This window comes from Bidens hawaiensis, unplaced genomic scaffold (genome assembly GCF_021521415.1).
Source record: "Bidens hawaiensis isolate Kalapana, Puna unplaced genomic scaffold, B.hawaiensis_p1.1 tig00064748_1, whole genome shotgun sequence".
NCBI classification, from domain to species: domain Eukaryota; kingdom Viridiplantae; phylum Streptophyta; class Magnoliopsida; order Asterales; family Asteraceae; genus Bidens; species Bidens hawaiensis.
The window spans coordinates 52,285-74,632 of NW_027501550.1; the positions used below are offsets into that span (position 1 = coordinate 52,285).

Consider the following 22,348-nt stretch of genomic DNA (forward strand, 5'->3'; position numbering starts at 1 on the left):
TTGATCGGCAATTGACTAGGGGCGAACTGGAGCCCTGATAAGAGGTTGTCGAGTGGTGAACGATTCATGGAAGTGGCGATGCTAGATTAGAGGAAGGAAAAAGGAAACTACCATTTGAGACTTGAGTTGTAAGAAGTGAAAACTAAGGTTTTTACTTTCTTTTATAAAAGCAAAAATAATGTAATCATAAAGATATAAAAGTTTAAATGTTAGGACAATAAACAAGAAAATATAAAAACTATTTAAAAAAATGGCATAATACATATAATGAACGTAAACAAAAACAATACTGAACGTTCATGGATGACACAATTGAACGAATATAAACGAACTTCTCACTGAATGCTTCTTTGAGTGTTTGTTTTTTCCTTTTTATTTGTTGTTTGATTTTCTTTTTATCTTTTTGGTAAGTTTATTTGAATTTAAAATAATTTTATATCACATATATATATTTTTTTATAATTTATGAAATGCTTATCAAACCATGGCGGAATGCGAGTTATTACACACAAGTTGAATTAAATTAATCAACTAAAACTAATTTTCTTTATTAAATATCTTCTCATCCAATGCTTCTAAGTTCTAAGGGGGTGTTTGGTACAGAGAAAAAGAATGGGAAGAAATGGAAATAGAAATGGGAGAGAAATGGAATTTGAGAGAAATAGAAATGGGTGGAGAATTGACAATCATTTCATTTGTTTGGTACAATAGAGAAATGGGTGGAGAAACGGGAGCAGAGACGTGATTAGGGTTCCGCCTCGGCATCATCATGGTGGAGAAATGGTGGCTCAGAGACGCGTCGCAACACCGCGAACGGAGTAGAGCGTCATCATCATCGCCGCGCAACATCAACACCGCGATTTAGGGTTCCGCCTCGCAACACCGCCTCGCGATTTAGGGTTTCGTTTTGGCTCAGAGACGCGAACGGACGTGGCTGCGGCGTCGGCCGCCGTGCCGGACGTCGGCATCATCATCACCATCGCCGGTCGGAGCATCATCATCATCATACGCGAACGGAGTAGAGCAGAGACGCGATTTAGAAGCAGAGAGAATTCCATTTCTCTTCCAAATGGAGAGAATTGGATTTCTCTACTTTTTGCCTACACCCAATTCTCAGAGAAAACCAATTCTCCGCCCAATTCTCCGCCTAATTCTCCCAAACAAGAGAAACCTAATTCTCCACCCTCAAATCTCTCTACCAAACACCCCCTAAATTCTAATGTGAGAACTGAGAAGAGGACAGACTAGAAACAATATTAAACCATCATAAATAAAACTTACACTACACAAAGCTTATATATTAGAAAATGTATTATCATAACTGATACAATATCAATCAAATAGTCATATGCTGATCATTTTGCTACATATATCTGTTAAAATATTTAATCATACATACATGTGGTTCATCTTCAAAAGAAGAATCTTTAGGAGCCCCTAGTCTATCATCACCTCATGTTCAATCTTAATAGTGGCATCAGAACATGATGCAACTTCTGATAAACTAGGTTCATGGACCTGGTCCATACTCTGGTCCATGTGGCTGAGTTCGATCTCATGATGACAACAACTTGAGTCTCCACTCGTGGGGCAGCCTACCGGGTAGGATGGGCCATTAACACGATAAGTCTCATTATGTATGTTTAATCCAGTCAAGGAAGTCTGATCAAGGTTGTCAATATTGCTTCTGTAGTGACTTAAGAGGTGAACCGGGGACAAACTATGGCCGCTGGATGGTGTCACTCGACCCGATTTCTTGTTTTCTTTTATCCTTTTTCTTGCGGTATGGCTCCATTTTCGCAGGGCGCTTGCAACTCTGTCATTGAATATTGTTGGTTTCATAGTGGAACCCATCTATAATATATATAACCAAAGTTATAATAAACCAACTATATATATAATGTTGATAAATATTTCATCAAGTTACACTTTGAAAAATTCACCTGTGTGACAAGGGCATATAGAGGAAGAGTGACATAACTGCAAAGGATCTGGATTAAAGCCCTGAGATATTATATAAATAAACTATTTAGTTTTCTACAGGTTTTTACAAATTTAGTAATATTGAAGCATAAAATACCCCATTGTAATTCTGATGATAATATCCTCCATATGCTCATGAAAACAAGATTTGAATCCAAATTGATACTGAATATATCACAAGAAAAAAAAGAACAATTTAACAAGATATTATTCAATATCAAATATTACTTTCAGTTGGAGTCATGGTTATTTATTTATGCATGGTTAAAGTTTGGAGCATGCATGCTCTTAACTCTTACTGCAGTCCATGAAAAGAAGGCTAGCTGAAATGTATTCTGCATTTTTCATATTAAAACACAATTTAGTTATGGATCTGCTACGCCTAGTTGTTTCGTAAATCTTCAAAACTTGGTGATTTTTCTTTAAGTGTAGAAAATTGTAGCACGTATATAATAACCTGAAAGAGAACAAAATTGAGGAGGTGGAGAAGGAGACGAGGGCGGTTGAACCAAAAGAGACCATCATCGGGGTGAACCACCGGTACACCCTTCACAACCTCTCCTCTTTCTTCAATCTTTAATCCCATTTTTGTGATTATTACTTGTAGTTTTGTACCCACCACTAAAACAATCTTCACAATCAATCATTAGTAGCCATGTATATATAAACCATATAGTTAAGTACTAATAGAGTAATGCTTACAATCAATGGGGTAAATGGTAGCCATAAGTAAGAATACCATCCTGTCCAGACAGAGAATTATAAATATTATTGTAAGAGAGAATTAAAAAGAGGGAAAATCATCAAAATTACTATCTTCATCATTGAGTTTGACAATATGATTTAGACTTTTTAAAAATTCTTAATCAATCAGTGTTTGACATATGTCCCTTAGCTCAATGCGTAACATATTTCCATACGATGCAGTAGATTCACTTTTTTTTGCGTTAGATGGAAGTCTACTGGTTGAATGTAACAATTTGTTAACAAAAAACTAAATAGTGTAATGATAGTTTCGTAAGAAAAATAGGCAAGCCTAATTTGTCCAACGAATAAGTCTAAGATGGTCGATCATGTTGACGATTTTCCTTTTTATGCCTTCTAAAAACACACGTAAGCTCACCGTGAGTATTGAAGAGCAAGAACGCCACAACAGATAACCAAATCGGCGCACTGGCATGAAAACAAGAAAAAGCAATTAAAAACAAAAATACTAATTATGGCTATATGTTATAGGCTTGGAACCACAGGTCGCCATTTCAGTGATGGATAGATGAGTTTGAACCAACATTAATATAAATTAGATTGTGAAATATAGGTAGCCACCTGATTGCCACAACCACTTTAAAATCTTCTTCAAGTGATCTACTGATGTATTTTTGAAAATCAAATCTTGAGTTGATGTGTGGTGCCAGATGTGCCTAAAAACAAATAAATAACTTATAGTAATTAAGATAAAAATAATAATCTAAATAACATGGATTATAAATGAAACTAATTAAAGGCTTGGTTACCATGATGAATCCATGCCTTAACGTCAAGTAATCAATTTTAGCCACTGATCTATTAAATTGTCTATAGAAACAGACCTAAAATAGTAGTTAAAAGGTTGGTATTTGAAAATAGTTGATAACATGAACATGAAGATATAGCATATATAGAAATTAACTTACAATCCAAAGCAAAACAGGGGATTGGCTCCAAAAACTCACGTGTCTTCTTCCAAAAGACGTGTCTCTTGTAAATCTGAATCTTTTTGAATCTATATCATATACAATTTAGGGTTGTTTAAATTTGGATATCTGAAATGAAGATACATTCAGATAATTGTTTTCGGTATATGAAATTTTGGATACTGAAACGGATATCCGAAATTTTTTCTTTGCATAGTTTAAAAAATTGAACATAATCAAATCCAACATTTCCGCATTGATAATTTAGCTTGTTAAAGAAAGTCAAACACAATGCAACATTGATCTAAAAAAAGCCAAACCTAATATTACTGGTTTGCTACATTTTTCCAAAATAACAGTGTGAGAAACGTTACCTAATAATTAAATTTAGAATTTCGGGTTTCAGATATCCGCACTATTCATTTTTTTTTAATTACTAACCAAGTCCGAAAATTCATATATTCAACAAATATTCAATTTTTGAATAATTCAGATTCAGAATTTTAGATTTTTCATTCGAATGTTTGGATTCGGATCTTCTTTCACGCCCATAGTATAACTTTTAGCTTTTAGCACAAGCTTAGCTTGTCTAAGTCAAGAGACCTCAAGTCAATTATGACCCATAAGTCCATCACACAATTGTGTGTTCCATGTGAACATTCGAAGTTGTACATACCATGTGAGAATAGATACTCTACCGTTTTTGTTTCCTTTTCCCATTGTTTCCACCTTCTCATCTATATACCAAACATAACCAAATAGTTAATATGCCTTCTCCATGCACAAGGTCATCTTAATTGGTAAAAACATTATAAAACATTTAGATGGTTTAAATTTGTTTCATTGCGTTCTTGGCAAAAGATTTAATGTTCTATAGTTAGGTTACCTTCAATCTACCAAAAGTCATAATGAGAATACAAGAAAAAACATGAGATACAGCCAGCACGAAGATGAATATATGAAGTTGATGGACCCCATCATTAGACATAAACGACACTTTTCCCTGCATATTACAAAATAGGTCAAATTAATCCGTGTCTTAAACTTCATACTAATTATATTATTTTATCAACAAAAAACAAATAAAACAATTAACATATTACCTTTTCTGCGCATTTGTCGTTGCCGTTGCTTCCCAACAGAATGCGACGGTGGATGTCACCAGCCCCGGACCAACCAAGGAGTCTCCGACGACTCGTTACATTTTCATCTGATGCCTGCTCAAACTTGTTGCTGCATGGATGCCAACTGGACGCTGCGTTTTCTGATATGCATATTTGTGTAATCGGAGTTGTTCCTACCGTCAGTAGCAATGATATGAATCCAAGCAACATAAGTTCTACGTACCAAAAGAACAAGCAACATCACAATAAGTGAATTTCAAAGTTTTTTTTTTTTTTGAAAAAAAAAACTCAAATTAAGCAGCTCAAATATTATGTTAAGAATAATTTGTTATTTGCAATTAGTATATATGTACCTGCTTTGATCTTTTCTAGTGACTCATATAGACCTGGTTTCTGTTTCTTCTTGATCCACTGATTTCAAACAAATTTTAGTCAGTAACAAATAATAATAAATTTAATAATTAGAAAGAAACAATATGTAGCTAGAGTTGTATATATATATACTTACATGTTCAATTTTGTGGATGATCTTTTCAATAACAATGGAGATTGCAACCAAGACAATACAGACAATAGCCACAGCCCATGTAGGCGTCTCTTCCAAAGATCTTCCTGCGCTTGCTCCTCCCATAATATAGGAATCTGTTTAAAAAAGAGATATCGAAATGGCGGTCACGTAGTGTATATATGTTGTATGCGCACCATTTCATTTAATATATATAGATATATAATTTAATTAATGACATTGACATAAGAGCAATTGCAATTTTCTTTACAATTTATAAGGAAGAAATTCAAGGCCGATATTTTGGCTCTACAACGCGTGCACAAGGAAGACGACATGTGTATGCTTTTAAAGTTTATATATTGCCTTAATATTTTGATCGAGTTATTTTTTAAAAATGCTAATACTCTATTATTAACCGATCCATACCAGATAAACTAAACTTAATTAGTTAATTTCTTTTTGAAATTTGCATGTATGATGTATATACCAACACTGGCGGATCCAGAAATACTTTTCAAGTGGTGCACTACGTTTAGATACTTCAATTTCATAGAGTCGGTGATAAAAATTTTTGGGTCTGTTTGAGGTTCGGGTCAGTTCAATGGTGAGGGCAAAGTTCATTACATAATAAAAATACGATAAAATAATAAAAGAGACATCGTCATTAGAAATTAAAAACACATATCAATCAATCAATCAATTATACCCAGTGAAGTCCCACCAACAACAAAGCTATAAGTAGGGTCTGGAGAGGGTGGGATGTAGGCACACCGTACCTCTATCCAAAGGGATAAAGAGGTGGCTTCCAGAGAGACCCTCAGCTCTAAAGTGCATATGTATAAAGCAATACAAAGGAAATCAAAGTTCAACAGTAATATAAAATACTAATAATAATTATAATAGTAATAATAATAATACTATATATATGTAAAGAGAATATCATTCTGGTGTGTGACCAAAATAAGGAAAATAGAAGCCCTAAGGTATTCCTTTCTCCATAAAAATTCTTAACTTTAATTCTACTTCTCCAAAAATTCCTATCCTCAACCATGTCCTCGGAGAGGTTTAGGTCTATCAAATCATGCCTAATCCTCTCGTCCCAAGTCAATTTAGGTCGTCCTCTACCCCTCCTTCCTTCTATAGTAATGCTTTCTACGGATCTAACAGGATTCGTCGTCTGTCTTCTCTTCACATGTCCAAACCATCTCAATCTCCACTCTCTTATCTTGTCTGCTATGTTCGCTACCCCTAAAATCTCCCGAAACACAACGTTTGTTATTCGGTCTAACCTTGTGTGGCCACACATCCAACGTAGCATTCTCATTTCTGCTACCTCCATCTTCCGCACTTGTGCCTTCTTGCTGGCCCAGCAATCTGCTTCGTATAGCATTACAGGTCTAACTGCAATCCTATAAAATTTTCCCTTTAGTTTAGTTGTGAAACTTTTGTCGCAGAATATACCTGTGGCTGCTTTCCATCTACATCATCCTACCTGAAATCGATGGGTCACATCACTGTCTAATTCCCCATCACTCTGAACAAATGACCCTAGATACTTGAACTTCTTTACCTGCGGAACCTCCTGCCCTTCAATGGTGATCTGTACGTCCTCATTGTCATTTACCCCACCAAAATCACAGGGAAGGTACTCCGTCTTAGAGCGACTAATCCTTAAACCTTTTGTCTCTAAGGTTGTTCGCCACTCCTCAAGCCTCATGTTTAGATCTTGTTTCCTTTCAGCAAGTAATACAATATCGTCTGCGAATATCATGCATCACGGGAGCGTCCCCTGAATCGACTTTGACAACTCATCCAAGACTACTGCAAAAAGAAACAGACTCAACGCTGACCCTTGGTGAAGACCTACCTCTACAGGGAAGAAATCAGTATCCCCCACTGGCGCACGGACACTTGTTGCACTCCTGGTATACATATCCATAATTATCTCTATGTATTTCCTGGGTACTCCTCTACCCTCCAAGCCCTCCCAAAGCACCTGTCGAGGCACACTGTCGTAGGCCTTTAGGTCAATAAACACCATATGCAGGTCACGCTTCTTCTCCCTATACTTTTCCATCAATTTTCTTAATAGGTGTATTGCCTCTGTGGTGGAACGACCCGGCATGAAGCCAAATTGGTTCACCGTAACCTGAGTTTCTCGTCTAAGTCTAACCTCAATCACTCTTTCCCATAGCTTCATAGTATGGCTTAGTAGTTTGATTCCTCGATAGTTACCACAACATTGGCGTCTCCTTTGTTCTTATAGATAGGAACTACAACGCTACTCCTCCACTGGTCTGGCATCTTACCAGATTTGAGGATACTATTGAAGAGAGTAGTTAACCACATGGCTCCTTCCTCTCCCAGGCACTTCCACACCTCGATGGGTATGTTGTCTGGGCCAACCGCCTTAGCCCTTCCCATCCTCCTAAGTGCAGTCTGCACCTCTTCTCGTGTAATTCGTCGGCAGTAGCAGTTATTCGGTTGTTGTCGTTGTTAGGTTATGTTGTCATGTTCTTCTTGGTAAGCTCTCCCATTGTTAAAAAGATTGTTGAAGTAGGTTTGCCATCTTAGCTTGATATCCTGCTCCTTGACCAGTACATGGCCATCTGTGTCCTTTATGAACTTCACAGGCCCAGATCTTGCCTTCTACGCTCCCTGGCTTTGGAAATCTTAAACATAGCATGTTCCCCCTCTTTTGTTTCTAAACGTTCATACATCCGTTTATAAGCCTCGTTCTTTGCGTCTGCCACTACATTCTTCGCCTCTCTCCTAGCCGTTTTGTAGATCTCCCTCAATTCAAATCGCTCCTCCTCATTCGTGCACCTCATAAGCTCCATAAAACATCGTTGTTTATCCCTTATCTTGTTTTGTACGGCCTCATTCCACCACCAAGACTCCTTATGCCCACCTGCCTTTCCTGTTGTGACCCCGAGAGTCTCCTTTGCTACTTGAATGATCTTTGTCGCCATAGCTTCCCATATATGAGTTGAGTCCCCATTTATTCGATCTTGCGTCTGCACTATGAGTTTATCCTTAAACAGTCGAAGATTTTCGTCCTTCAAATTTCCCCATCTAATTCTAGGTGTACCTTTCTTCTCTCGAACAATCAACCTATTTCTGAAACCTATATCTGTCACCAGCAGTCGATGTTGAGCCACAACCGTCTCCCCAGGTATGACTTTGCAGTCCTTCCACCAACATCGGTCTCCTTGCCTCATCAAAAGGTAGTCAATTTGCGTTTCGCGTCCGCCACTGCTGAAGGTGATCAAATGAGAATCTTTTTTCCTAAAATAAGAATTTATAATACCTAGGTCATGAGCCACCGCAAACTCTAGGAGATCTGTACCGGTCTCATTCCTATCACCAAAACCAAAAACCCCATGTACGGCTTGAAAATCATTATTAGCCTTACCAATGTGTCCATTAAAATCGCCTCCTATACAAATCCTCTCACCCCTAGGTATGCCCCCCTACCACTGCGTCTAGGCAATCCCAAAATTCTCTTTTTTCCTGATTCCCTAAGCCTACATGAGGCGCGTAGGCGTAGACTACTGCCACTACTTCCTCCCCTAGTACTAATCTCAACACCATGATCCTGTCATTATGTCTTATCACCTCCACCACATTATTGTGTAGTTCCTTAGCCACTAGAAACCCCACTCCATTCCTAGCTCCATCAGACCCCGAGTACCACAACTTATACCCATTACACTCAGCACCTTTATGCCCTTTCCACTTAGTCTTCTGGAGGCATGCTATATGAATCCTACGTCTTTTAAGCACATCTACCAATTCTAGCAACTTACCATTTAGTGTTCCTACATTCCAAGAAGCCAAACGCAATATGTACTCCCTATCTTTACCCTTTCCTACACCCCTCGTTTCAGGACATGGTCTCAAGTAATAGTCATGGTTCCTACGCTCAATGGTTCCAACTAATCACACAAGCACAGGCAATAGACCACCCAATCCAAATAATAATAATAATGATGATGATAATAATAATAGTAATAATAATATAACAGTAATATAATAATTATAATAATAATAATAGTAATAATAATAATAATGGGTAAGGTTCACCGGCGTTTTAAACCCAGCACACTACTCTGATTCTTTCCTTCGAGTTCCGATCTGTTCCGTACGACTTTATGCAGCGGTGGCTGCCGTAAGATATTGTGCAGGTCCTTGGAATTTAGTGGGTGTAGCACCGGAGTACAGGTCGTCGGGAATTAGCAGCGGCTCGTGAAGTGTTCTCCGGTGAGAAGCTCAGGTGTTGAAATAGCTCCGATGAGGAGCTAGCTAAAACAGAAAAAAAAAAAAGAAAACTAGCTCTGGTAAAGGAGCTCCGATGTTGTCACTTCGTTGTCTCAACCCACTGTTTGAGCTTTCAGTCGTATATAATGAGCAACGGTTATATCAGATCTGGAGTTGACGGAGAGAATATTGAGAAAGATCCGTTAATGGGCGGCGTACGGCTGAGTGAATATGTTTCCCGACGAAAATGGGCGGCGTACGGCGGAGATAGCCGTTGATTTACACCGTTTGCAAAAGAAATAAGAAGTGTACGGGGAGAAAAAACCAATTTTCTCTTCAACTATGTGTTCCTGTAATAAATTAAAAACACATAATATAAATAAAATAGTCTTTTCGAATTAACAAACTAACAAATTAAAACTAAAATTTAGCAAATAACTTAACATTTAACAACATCAAGAACAATTTCGAGCTTCGAGGAAGAGTATAAGGCAAGAGGATTGGAGGAAAACAGAAGGTGTGTGGTCGGCCGGAAAAGCAGCAGGCAGCGGCGGTGGTCGGAGAATGGTGGTGGTATGGCAACCTTGTGACTAAGTTTGAAGAGGGGAGAGAGGCAGCGTATTTGTGTGCTGTGTGTTCTATAAAACCTTAAATTGATATAAGACTATGTGTAGTGGCTTTAACTCAATGTTTAGTTAAATTGCCACCAAGACGTCATGTAGGCAAAAATGAATTCACTAAAAAACTCAAGAACATGGCGTAAAATATTCAAGAACAAGGCGTAAAGCTCATCTTAAATTAAGTGTAGTGGTTTTACCTTTTAAGTTTTAACCAATTGCAATTATTACTCAATCACTCTTTTTATTTACTTAGTATTTATAAATATTATAATTTTATAAATAAAACTACACAATAAATTTCTAGAACATTTTAATAAAATAAAAGTTACAAGCACATAAGAAAAAATAATCGATATTTGATAAAATTCGCTGCACGTATACTTACTACTTAAAGTGGGTTATTTGGGTCGAAAACATTCATCGAAAACATTCATCACGGGTATGTTTTGGTTGTTCGGGTTCATAATTGCTAGAGAGAGATGTAGAGCATAAATAGCTTGGTATTTTTTTAGTGTGGTGAAAATAGTTAAAGTTATTGATGTATATAGTGTAAAAGGTGTAATTTTTTATTTTTATTTTTTTTAATCTGCATAATAAATCTTAACAGAATGAAGAGTTTGGAATTAAAAATTTTCTTCTCTCTCTTTCGAACACCTAACGGTTTGTTTCTTTAGAATTCAAAATTATAATTTAATCTTTGTAATTGTTCTTCAATAAAGGATTACTTATATAACTTTCATAAAAGAAACTTATTGATTGCAAGATAACGGCGGAGAAAATTTGTAGCACCAACATCACAATTACTCGTAGTGGTTCGAACAATGACTTGGCAACCAACACAACATTTTGGAGCCCCATTACTGTACCAATATGGGCACTATGAGGGCATAATGCTGAATTAGAAAGAAAAAAAATCCAAAAAACTCACCTAAAAACCAGAATCGAACCCATGACCTTAAGTTTACAAAACCAACTGCTTACCAGCTACACTAGCTCTTGTAACATAAATAGGGTGGTTCCTTCCTAATTTATATGGTAGTTCATTTAATATTTTCTATATAGTAATACACTATTATTTCGAAACTCGGGTGTGTGACATCCCTAAATTTCCAAGAATAATATTTAATGTATTATTCGTTAACGATGGAAAAGTTTACTAGAATTGGTAGAGAAATGATGACATGATAATAAGATGGTTCAAATAGGCTAAGTAGATGGAATTAATTATGGACGAAAAAGGAAAGATGGGCCTTAGGCCCATGGGCGTAAGGGAGTATAAATACCCCTTAAACCCTAATCCTTTCCATTATTATCTATCACTACATCATAGCCTACACCTTGAGAAACACACACACCATCCTTTAACCCGAGCCTAGATTCAAAGTTGAAAACCCGAGCTTGTTGGTGCTAGATCGTCGTGTCAAACCTAAACAAGATCAAGACCAGCTCGTGTTCGTTGAACGACTCGTTTAACGTACGTTTATATTTAGAAATCGTTCATATAGGTTCGGTTTGGTTTGGGAAATCATAGATCTGTGGTAGTATGGTAAAAACGAATCCAACGAAGCTAAACTTACTGAAATTGATTTCAGTTTGATAAGCTAATTGTTATTATGAAGACCCGTAACATATACACATAAATCGCACCCTGTAAACCAGATGTTTTGAAAGATTGAATGGTTAGGGTTTGTAGGCGCTGCTTAGACGATTCCAATGATACCTAAATCATGATTTTTGGTTAAGAAATGAAGTTTTAATCGCAGATCTAATATAGTTTGACTGTTGGGTGTTCTTGACGATTTTGACTTTGACCCTAAGTCAAAGTCTGGATAAGAACAGAGATGATTCGTTATGATTGACCAATTCGTTACGCATTCATAACGAATGGGACCCAATTCGTGAGACTTGATAACGAATGAACTCTTAAGTTCGTTATCTATCCATTCGTTAGATAAGATAACGAATCTGGTAATTCGTTATATGCTCATTAGCTATGCTAAGGTAACGAATCAGATGATGTTCAGACAACGAATTAGCATAACGAATCAAGTAACGAATCAGGTGATTCGTTACTTGCCAATTCGTTATGTGGGGATAACGAACCAGACGGCGAATCAAGTTATGATGAGATAACGAACTAGAATAGCGAATTAGACCACGAATCAGGCTTAATTCGCTATAAAGATTTAGTTAGCGAATTAAATAACAATTTAATTTTCTAATGGAAAATGTGTTAAGATAGTTAATGTAAATAAAATTTTTCCAAGTTGACCTGGCAGCTCGACCTCAGCCAGGGGCTCCGCCCCTTGGACCCTGCTAAGGGTTGCCGCCCCTAGAACCCCGCTGTCAGGGGCGCTGCCCCCGAACCCCCGTTCGTTGAGGGTTATAATTAGACCAGGAACGCGTTATGGGTAGTGATAGTTAATTGATACGCATAATTGTTATACATCTAGCCGTGCACAGCCAAAGAAAGGAGTAACCATTAACGGAAGAAGTAACCGAGTTCAGGTGAGTTTCTAGTCCCATTTCCTTGTTATGTTTTCGGGGCTGTGTGCATACTCGATGTTACAGTTAATACACTTAACTTAAATGGTAAGTGTATGCCATGTATGATATATATGATAGATACGATTGATTGCTTGTCGGTACGTGAACGATCTTCGGATATTGCATGTACCGTTAGGTTATAAATAAAGATATGGATATTGTGTGTAATGCAGGGATGATTACTTGACTATACGTTAACGATCTTCGGATATTGCATGTATTGCCAAGAATAGCGGTGATTGTCTCCTTATATGGATATTAAATGATAACTTATATATAGAGTTCCTTCTATGGATAATATATAGAGTGTTCCTTAAATGGAAAGCATAGTGTTCCTTTAATGGAAAGCCCCGTGTTCCTTTAATGGAAAGCCCAGTGTTCCTTTGATGGAAAGCATAGTGTTTCTTTAATGGAAAGCATAGTGTTTTTTCTATGGAAGTATATAAGATGTTCCTTCTATGGAGAATATAGATAGTAGGGTAATAGTAATAGTTCTTTTAATAGATATTATGTGACGTCCTCTTATGAATATTTATACAAGGTTAAGATATGTATGTATGTAAGATATGTGTATGTATTGTCTGTCGCCTGATTAACTAGAACTCACTCAGCGTAGCTGACTTTTAGTATGGACGCAGGTATATATGTTTATCGAGAAGGCATGAGGATGACACATGGCATGGATTGAACGACTGGAATATGAAGATAGAAGAAACGATGTTTTAACTATGATGTCTTATGTTAGGGTTTTAAAGAAAAGATTAAATGTTTTGTAACGAATGATTAATATATTATATTCCGCGAAAGTTTTAATTAACTCTGATTTATAAAACTGTGTTTTTGAGTAAATCCGACGCTAAAATAGGGTTACCAGGAACGGAGCCTTACAGGGTGGTTCAGGGGAACCATCCGTTTCTTATATGAATCCGCCCTTATATACCAAATAGTGATAATACAAAGTGTTGGAAATAAGGCCCCAAACTCAAACACGAAACACATGATACATTAACAACTAGTTCGACTCTTTTCTTTATTACGATAAAACTAAAAAGTACTTGATTCAAGAAATTACAACGCCTTATCAATCTCTTTATATATATTAGACGCAAAACCTAAACTAGCTATGACTCGAACACTTATAAACTTACTCTAATAAACTCAATAAACATAATAACTTTAAACAATTGAAAAAACTAACAATAGATATATGAGTTACCACTTTAAACATCTTTAAAACATGGGGAGAATTTAGAATTATACATGAGAGTAGGGCACGATACTTTGACAGTTTAGTAAAAGACTTTTTGATAAAATTAAGAAGCTTATCTAACTATTTATATAATTGTCTATCATATAATCTTAGGTGTCGCTCTCAGGTTGTTTCCCCTATTCTCTAGAGTCATCGGATTGCTTGATTTATAAATAGAGGCTTCTCATGCATTTGACCCGAATTCGTGGGTATGGTTTCACCCAACCCAGATAGTCTTTAAATGGGTTATAATAACATCTCTTTTAATTGTAAAACTATTTCATAAACAAACAATAATTTTCATGAGTCATGGGTCTCACCAAACTCGAATAACCCTTAAACGGGTTATAACATTTCATTTATTTATGAAATAACCCCTTAATTATCAAAGAATAACTTTCACGAGTTATGTGTCTTACCAAACTCTAATAGCTCTCAAATGTGTTATAAGATCTCATTTATTGATAAACACTTTCATTATCAAACCCTAATTTAATTTATTTGCTTTACATGTTCTTCGTTACTGGTTTATCATCTCCACCGTCGGTTAACTTCCAATACTACCCATCATCGTCAACTAAATCAACGCCTCTTTTTTTATTAGACAAATATTTGTGTTCATGTTTGTACATTTAAAAAAATCAACATGCTCGTGTTCGTTTATTTTTGTTCGTTAAAAATCTAAAAAAACCTAAACATCTCAACTGATAAAACCCAAACGTTAAAAAATATAATAACAAACTAATATATATGTATTAAATTAAAACAAAACTACATTAAAAAATAAAATAATCATCATAAATTAGCAAAACGATTAAAAACAAAAGTTTAAATAAACTCCCGTAGCACGGGAGGATCAAACTAGTAGTGTTATATATAGATAAATTTTATAAAATTAATTGGTTTTATTAACTTTTAAGAACCAATGGCTCTTTTGCATCAACGATCATCTTTCACCCCGTCCCACACTCATCTTTGCCCCATTCCCGCCCGCAAAACACCCTGAAAACATACAAAGGTGGTATGTTGGGTGTTAATATGTTGATGTAGCTATGGGCATTGGCCGATTACATATATCCTAGGTATAGCCACTTATAACTAAACATATAGTCTTTTTAACTAGTTTTTTTAGTCTTATAAAAGTTCACAAAAACTAATGTATATTAAGTTTTACAAATGTTTGTATAACAACTAAAAAAATAAAATCGTTATAGCTAAATATGAGAGTTTATATGAAAAATCAAATTAGCCAAAGTTCTTTAAAATTTATTAAAAAAGAGACCAGAAAAAAATTATGTTTTTACCGTCCCACCAATTTTATATTAGTATTGATTAGAGGTTTATAGACGAATATTTTTATTGTTTATATAAAGTTTAAAGAGAAAATTAATGTTTTAGTCCCTGTGATTTTTAAGCGGATTCATTTTTAGTCTCTGAACAAAAACTTGAACTGCTTTACCTCCGTCAGTTTCAAGTTATATTTTCCATCTAAATATGTCTGCATTTACAATTTTGCCCCTTATTGATTTTTTTACAATTTTCTTTTGTTCATGCATGTCTAAAAGACGTAAAAAGTTCAAATATTTTTATAAAATGTCTTTTTTATCAATATAACTTCCACCAATCCACCACAAAATCCAGAAGAAGCACCAAATCCACGTTTCGAAAGTGAAAGTTATATTGATAAAAAGGGCATACTTGTTTATGAGTTTAAAAAAGAACATAAATGGTGGTGGATTGGTGGGAGACATAAAAGTTATTTTGATAAAAAAGACATTTTATTAAAATATTAGAACTTTTTATGTTTTTTAGACATGCATGAACAAAAGAAAATTGCAAAAAAATCAATCAGGGGCAAAATTGTAAATGTAGGCATATTTGGATGGTAAATATAACTTGAAATTGACGGAGGGTCTAAAAGTGACTGTGATTAAAAATCACAGGGAGTAAAGCAGTTCAAGTTTTTGTTCAGTGACTAAAAGTGTCAAAATTTTCTCAAGTTTAAATAAGAAAACGTATTTTTCTTAATTTAGTGTCAAAATTAAAAGCGGGCTTCATATATTGTGGTCCACAACTATTGCAAGTTATATTGTTATCGGCTGCAAAAGAGAGAACGAGGGCAACGAGGCTATATTGTGGACTCCGTATCTACTTTTAGTTTTATATGGTCTTGTTTAATAATATATAACTTTAATGATCTCTCTAATAGAAAAAAAATGATATTTGTAAAGAATATATATATATATTTTTTATTTAGCAAGCATGATATTGAGGCTAGCTTGAGCAATAAACTAACAAAATAGCCTTGATTTTTAAAAATTATAATCAACTAGAATTTGACAAATGTTCTTGAGCCTGATTAGAATCTTGGATTATAATCCTTGCGCATCATGTTTTTGGTGTGCTATCATTTTGTACATATTTTTATCATACAATTACTCTTTTATATTTGATCATTTCTATTGCATTTTTATATGATTAGACATTTAATCAGCTTGTTTGTGAATTTGTAGGAGCATTTAGGTTAACGGTGTTAATCGAGCAAAACATAGTTAAAAACAGAGTCACCCAAAGATTTTCTAGGCGTGACTGTGTTTACCATAAGTTCACTTGCATCACTCCAGAAGCTAAACCCATATCCGAAGTACACATCGTGCCTTGGTGATTCATGATCAACTGGAAATGCACGCATGTGAGTGCCATACACACACTGATGCCGCCAGGAATAGTTGACACAACCATGTGTGCTTTTATGCATGTTCGTGCACAACCAGATTGTTAAAAAGTTGGATATCGTACAATTGGTATAACAATGCTTTAAATTCAATTACTCTTGCATATACGAGAGATCCTTGTTAGCTCTATATGATCTTTAGCGATTAAAATTATTCGCTAAGATTTTCAGATTATTGATCTCAAACTTATCAAAAAAAAATATATATCAAATTTTAAACCAAATTCATGAGAATTCCATATTTGTTAACAATTTAAAACTTCCAACAATATTATTATTATTATTATTATACTTCTTAATATTAGATAATATATTAAAATATTCAATGTTGATACACGTAAATGAGCATACGCTAGGTAATCGAAACGGTATCATCTAATATCATATCTATACCCGAACCTAATCATTGTCCCGTCACCTTACCCAAATGATTCAGATCTCCGATTTCTTCCTCGGTTTTGGGATTTTTATGTTATTCATATTTGACTCCATCCGGCTATCCTAGAATCAAGAAAGCAAGAAAACAATTTTTTTTTACATGAACGTTGTAAAGGACAAAAATTAGAGAAAAAGTGTGGACATGAAGTTAACCTTATAAAAAAGAAACACATACCACAACTTATTGCATCCGAAATTCTCAATTCTAAATAGTAAAAGAAAAAAATAACAAAGAAATGAAATGAAGTGTTCAACATCAATTGATAACATAGTGTGAAACCTAAATATATTTTTCTGATGTTAGTTCAATTTTCAAATTCATTGCAAGAACGCAAGAAGCTCATCATATACGCACGGCCCACACCCACCTTCATTTATTAGTTCATGGTCCCAACTCGACAAGTAAACAACCCCATGATTGTAACATGTCACATAAAAGTTAGCTTACATTGTCGCTTCTAGATTCTCTCCTACAAATATATATTTTATATGAATAATCAAAACATGTCAAACATTAGCATACCGCATATATATACAATTATAGACTTTAAGGACGTGTTTGGTTTTTGAAGCTGTGGGAAATAAGCTATTTAATAAAAATGACTGCATAGTTACGAAATTTAGTTCCTAAATGAGTGTATAAGTTACTTAAAATAAAACTCAAGCTTATTTACATAAAAGTTTTAACAACAAAAAAACTCATAAATAGGAAAACCATTGAGTTCAAAACATGGGTTCCGGATGATAAATTCCGGTCTTATGCTTGGGACAAACCGTCTATGACGTTTCACATTATCTAGACTCATTAGAGATATTTTGCTTTGTTACTTATTTGTTTCATAACTTCATACGTAGTCATCCCAAATTATTACTTCTCAAGGTTAGGCTACAAAATTGTTACTTAATGGCAAACCTTTAGGACCATTTGCATTATTAACTCTTATCTATTCTATACTATATACAAAGCATGAGTTAGGCACCTCTTAAATTTTAAGAGGTACCAAATTCATTGTTTTATATACAACACCTAATGTACCAAAATTTAAAAAACTAGGGGTAATTAAGTCTTTACGTTATAAATATCATTCTTTCAAAATATACTTACAATTTTGGTTCTTTAACTTTACTACATTTTTTGTAAAGTTTAATAATAGTTACATATATGCCCTTTAATTCAAAACCAACTACCCCACGACTTTTTAATGGGCATAACTTTTTCACACGCTAATATTTTTTCAAAAAAATTACGTCATAAAAACGAGCATTTTATTCTCGTTAATTTGGGTATAATATTGTTATGGTTTTTAGTTTTAAAAATTTAGCATGTTACGCGCTTACCATTTAGAACCGGGTAAAAAGTCGAGTCGGGCGAGTTCGGGTCATTTATAAAAGTACAATAGGGTCAGAATGAGTCGATACAAAAAAATGGTTATGGTTCGGGTCGAGTAGAAATGGGCCAGATCAGAACGTTGTAGAGTCAAAACGAGTTTGGGGCCAAAATGAGTTGGTTTAAAAAATGATTTATTTCAAGTTACTGTATATTGGTTAAGCATGTATTAATGTCGGTAACGTGCATTCCAGTCCGGTTACACGTGTTCAATCTTCGATTACACGCAACTGGCTTTGCACGAGTTACACGCCCAACTTTAGGCTATGTGCTCACTGTCATCAGGTGACGTATATACCGACACGGACTATGCGTTAAATATTGAGTTGCGCGTGCGCCCCGCTGCATTGCGCGGGCACCATGCTAGTCTTAAATATAATTATAAGTTTGTCAACAAGTCAATAATTTGATATGCTGGATTTTGTTCCTGTTCTTTGTATTCTATAAAACTAGTAATAAAAAACGTAACTATCAAATTCAACATAAAATTTCTCCCCGGATACCTTTTTTTCAAAATAAAATCTTCACCATCTAGAACTAGAAGACATCAACACTAGCTTCTCTTTTTTACAAGGGTTCCCACAAGAAGCAATAATGAATTTTGTAATAATTTATAGCAACGAATTTCGTTTATTTATTTATTTCAATCTAATATGTCTTTTCTCAAACGGATTTGTGGTCAAGTATATTATCTGTTTAAAAGCCATGAACTCGATTTTATAGTTTGAGCAAACATCATAATCAGCTCGTTATTACTCTCATGGATATATATTTGGTGTGTCTGACTATCTGAGTCTATCCACTTTTACTAGTTTAATCGGTTCCTAGATACGGTGACTCTTGATAGTACAAGCTTCGACAAATTAATGGATTTTAAATATTAGTCACATACTTATAATTTGGTTCATCAAATTTGCTATGTGTTATCGAGTCGGGGGTCTCACCGGAAGCAGCCTCTCTATTCCTAAAGGGTATAGTTAAAGCTGACTACATCTTACCCTCCTCAGACCCTACCATAGCTTTGCTATTTGTGAGATTTTGTGAGTACGATGATGATGATGATGATGAAATTTTGCTATGTGTGGCAATAAAAGGTTCTTAACATATGTATATATTTGTGATTGCAAAGACTATGCTGTGTGTAGAGGATGGACATAACTAAGTAAATGCATCTCCAATCAAATTAATTGAAACAAAGAAATTTGTAGTCTTTGACAAGGTCCATTTTATAATCATGCAAGTGATGGTCCTCTTGCCAATTAAATCATAAATGGTCCTTATTGTGTCGTGGCTCAGTCTTCCTTTGGTGACGGGTTCTACACTTCTACTCCATATGAAATGATGAATTAGTTGGAAGCACTAAAAGTTCAAAAAATAAAATAAAATGATTGGGTTAATTTTATTTGCCACTTTGTGGTATCTATGAAGATTCATTAATGATACAATTCACATTAGCATTTGACAAAACAAGCATAAGTTATTTGATGGTATTTTACATTTTTGTGTACCTTTGGTATAGTACAAGGAACAAAAAATGCCAAATTATTCCGTTATTGTACATGTAACTTTTTTTCGTGACCTAGCTTCTTGCTATGAGTGTTTTAATAATACTAAATTGTCATTAAAAAAATCATAAATGAGACACTCGTTAATCGATTAATGAGTTGCCATGTACCAAAAACATGAAAGAAAAATAGCATAACTTAAATACGTAGAAACTAATCAATAATGTTCTAGATATCAATTTTTGTATATGCATCTGTTTATATCTGTTTATATGAATTCATTTGTGTATATACACACATTAAAAATTAAGCCACATCAACATTATTAACTATTTCTGTTGTGGATAGTTAGAAAATTTTTCCTCTCTTAGAAAACAGATTTATAGTTACAGCTAACAAAACGTTAATTGTTCTATTAAAGCGGTCAAACGCAACATCGTTATACACGATTAGTGAACTTGGACAAGACACGTTAAACTAAAGAACTCATTTTTTAAACATAACACGTTTGACAAGCGTGTTGCACGATATGGCACACCACACTTAACACGATTAAACGAATAGTGAAACACAATTAACACGGGAACGGGAAAGTAAAAGTAACAGAAATTTAGAAATTTAATCAATATTTAATTATTTATGAAACTATTAAACTAAACCATTTTTTGATAAAACGGGACATAGATACAACATACCAATTTATTAACTTATTTAACACAACAAGTTAAACGTGTTTTAAATCGTATCCTTAGCATCTCGATCTATAATCCGAACTTGTTTACCTTCATGGTCAAGTTAATCGGTCGTGTGGTAAGTTAGGACTTAGAGCATCCTCATCTCATTCCTTATAATTATGTGAGGGGAGTTTGCAAATATAGGGTGAGGTTGTGAGTGATTGTGAGTGTAAATTATAGGATGGAGAGAGAAATGTAGTGATTTTTTGTAAATTTGGGGAAACATTGTTTGTCCCTATTTATTTTTTGATATTTGTTTGATTGGTTGTGAGTAGAGGAGAGAGAAAACTGTAATGATAAATGTATAGAAAGTACTATTTAATTGAACAGAAAAAGAAATAAAGTGTTTTTTAGTGTAACTATAGAAATAAGGATATGAAACGGGTTGAGAATTCTCTTAGTCTTACGAGTCATCTAAAGCTGAAAGCGGCAATAGAAGTTGGGCCAGTTAGATTTAGCTGGACTGGACAGTCCAATCATTGTTCATCCTTTTATACAATGATTTAAAAGCTAGACTGAGAGAAACATTCGGGTTTTCCGGGTATGTAAACCGTTTTCAGGTTAGTCAACAATAATAATAAATAAAACCGTTTTCACAACAACTTCGGCTAAATTAATGTCTAGATGTTACAAAAATAAAAATCATTAATTTAACAAGCCAAAGCAATACATATAAACCGTTTTCTTTATGTAAATATAATCTCATTTTTCATTTTAAATTGTTACTTGTGACATCGGATAACTAAAAAAGTATTTAGCTTCTAGGCATCTTGTTTTTTTTCAGGTTTCGCGGGCCGCCTGATTTAGCTTTGGTGACTAAGTTTAGATGGTTGAAAAATCGGATTAAGGATTGGTTGAAGGTTAAAAAGGAGGAGACTACCGGTTTATATGAGGCAAACAAGCGGAAAATTCAGTTGCTGGAATCTGTGGCAGTTCTAAGACCGCTATCTCAACGTGAGTTAGAGGAAAGGGCAGAGTGTATGGTGATGGTGGAGGCGTTTGAAATTGTGAAACAAAAAGATGCCAGACAAAAGGCGAGAGTGAAGTGGGCGGTTGACGGTGACGACAACACGGCGTATTTTCACGGTATTCTTAATGCAAACATGTCCTCTAACAGGCTGCACGGCTGGATGGTTCAAGGTTCTTGGGTTTGTAATCCGACTGTGGTTAAAGGAGAAGTCTTTGATTTTTTTGCTACCCGGTTCTTAGAACCCGTCATCGATCGTCCGGTTATTGTATGCCCGTGTATTAGCTACCTGACGAATGAGGAGGCAGATGGTCTTATTACACCCTTCTCGGTGATGGAATTAAAGGTGCGGTGTGGGAGTGTGATGGTGATCGATCGCCCGGACCGGATGGTTTCAACTTCAAGTTTATCAAACGGTTTTGGGCATGCTTTCAGGCTGATTTTTTGAAGATTATGGACGAATTTTTTATGACAGGTCAATTCAGGTTCGGTGTCCTCGCCTCTTTTATTGCGTTAATTCCGAAGATGAAAGATCCATCATACTTGGGGGATTTTAGACCGATTAGTCTCATTAGTTGCATTAATAAAGTAGTTTCAAAAGTGCTGGTAAACCGGTTAA

The 22,348-nt window shown here is 35.0% G+C and overlaps 1 protein-coding gene across 1 annotated transcript; it reads right to left on the reverse strand.

Moving 5' to 3' along the window:
* Nucleotides 1–1,237: 1,237 nt before the first annotated feature.
* Nucleotides 1,238–5,448, reverse strand: LOC143604324 (MLO-like protein 6). Its single transcript, XM_077080839.1, has 15 exons — nt 5,289–5,448; nt 5,134–5,191; nt 4,760–4,995; nt 4,543–4,659; nt 4,333–4,393; nt 3,657–3,745; nt 3,498–3,572; nt 3,310–3,404; nt 3,107–3,156; nt 2,686–2,726; nt 2,441–2,614; nt 2,283–2,318; nt 2,081–2,148; nt 1,944–2,004; nt 1,238–1,854 (listed from the first exon to the last, which is right to left on the reverse strand). Exons 1-15 carry the CDS (start codon nt 5,409–5,411, stop codon nt 1,438–1,440), a joined length of 1,701 nt encoding a protein of 566 aa, XP_076936954.1. The 5' UTR covers nt 5,412–5,448; the 3' UTR covers nt 1,238–1,437.
* Between the last annotated feature and the right edge of the window lie 16,900 nt (nt 5,449–22,348).

Coding starts and splice junctions, on each gene's coding strand:
- LOC143604324 (XM_077080839.1), bottom strand. CDS start 5,411: ATGGGAGGAGCAAGCGCAGGAAGATCTTTGGAAGAGACGCCTACATGG. Junction 2,727..3,106: donor CTTGCTCTTCAATACTCACG/GTGAGCTTACGT, acceptor CTGTCTGGACAG/GATGGTATTCTTACTTATGG. Junction 2,615..2,685: donor TACCATTTACCCCATTGATT/GTAAGCATTACT, acceptor TTGATTGTGAAG/ATTGTTTTAGTGGTGGGTAC.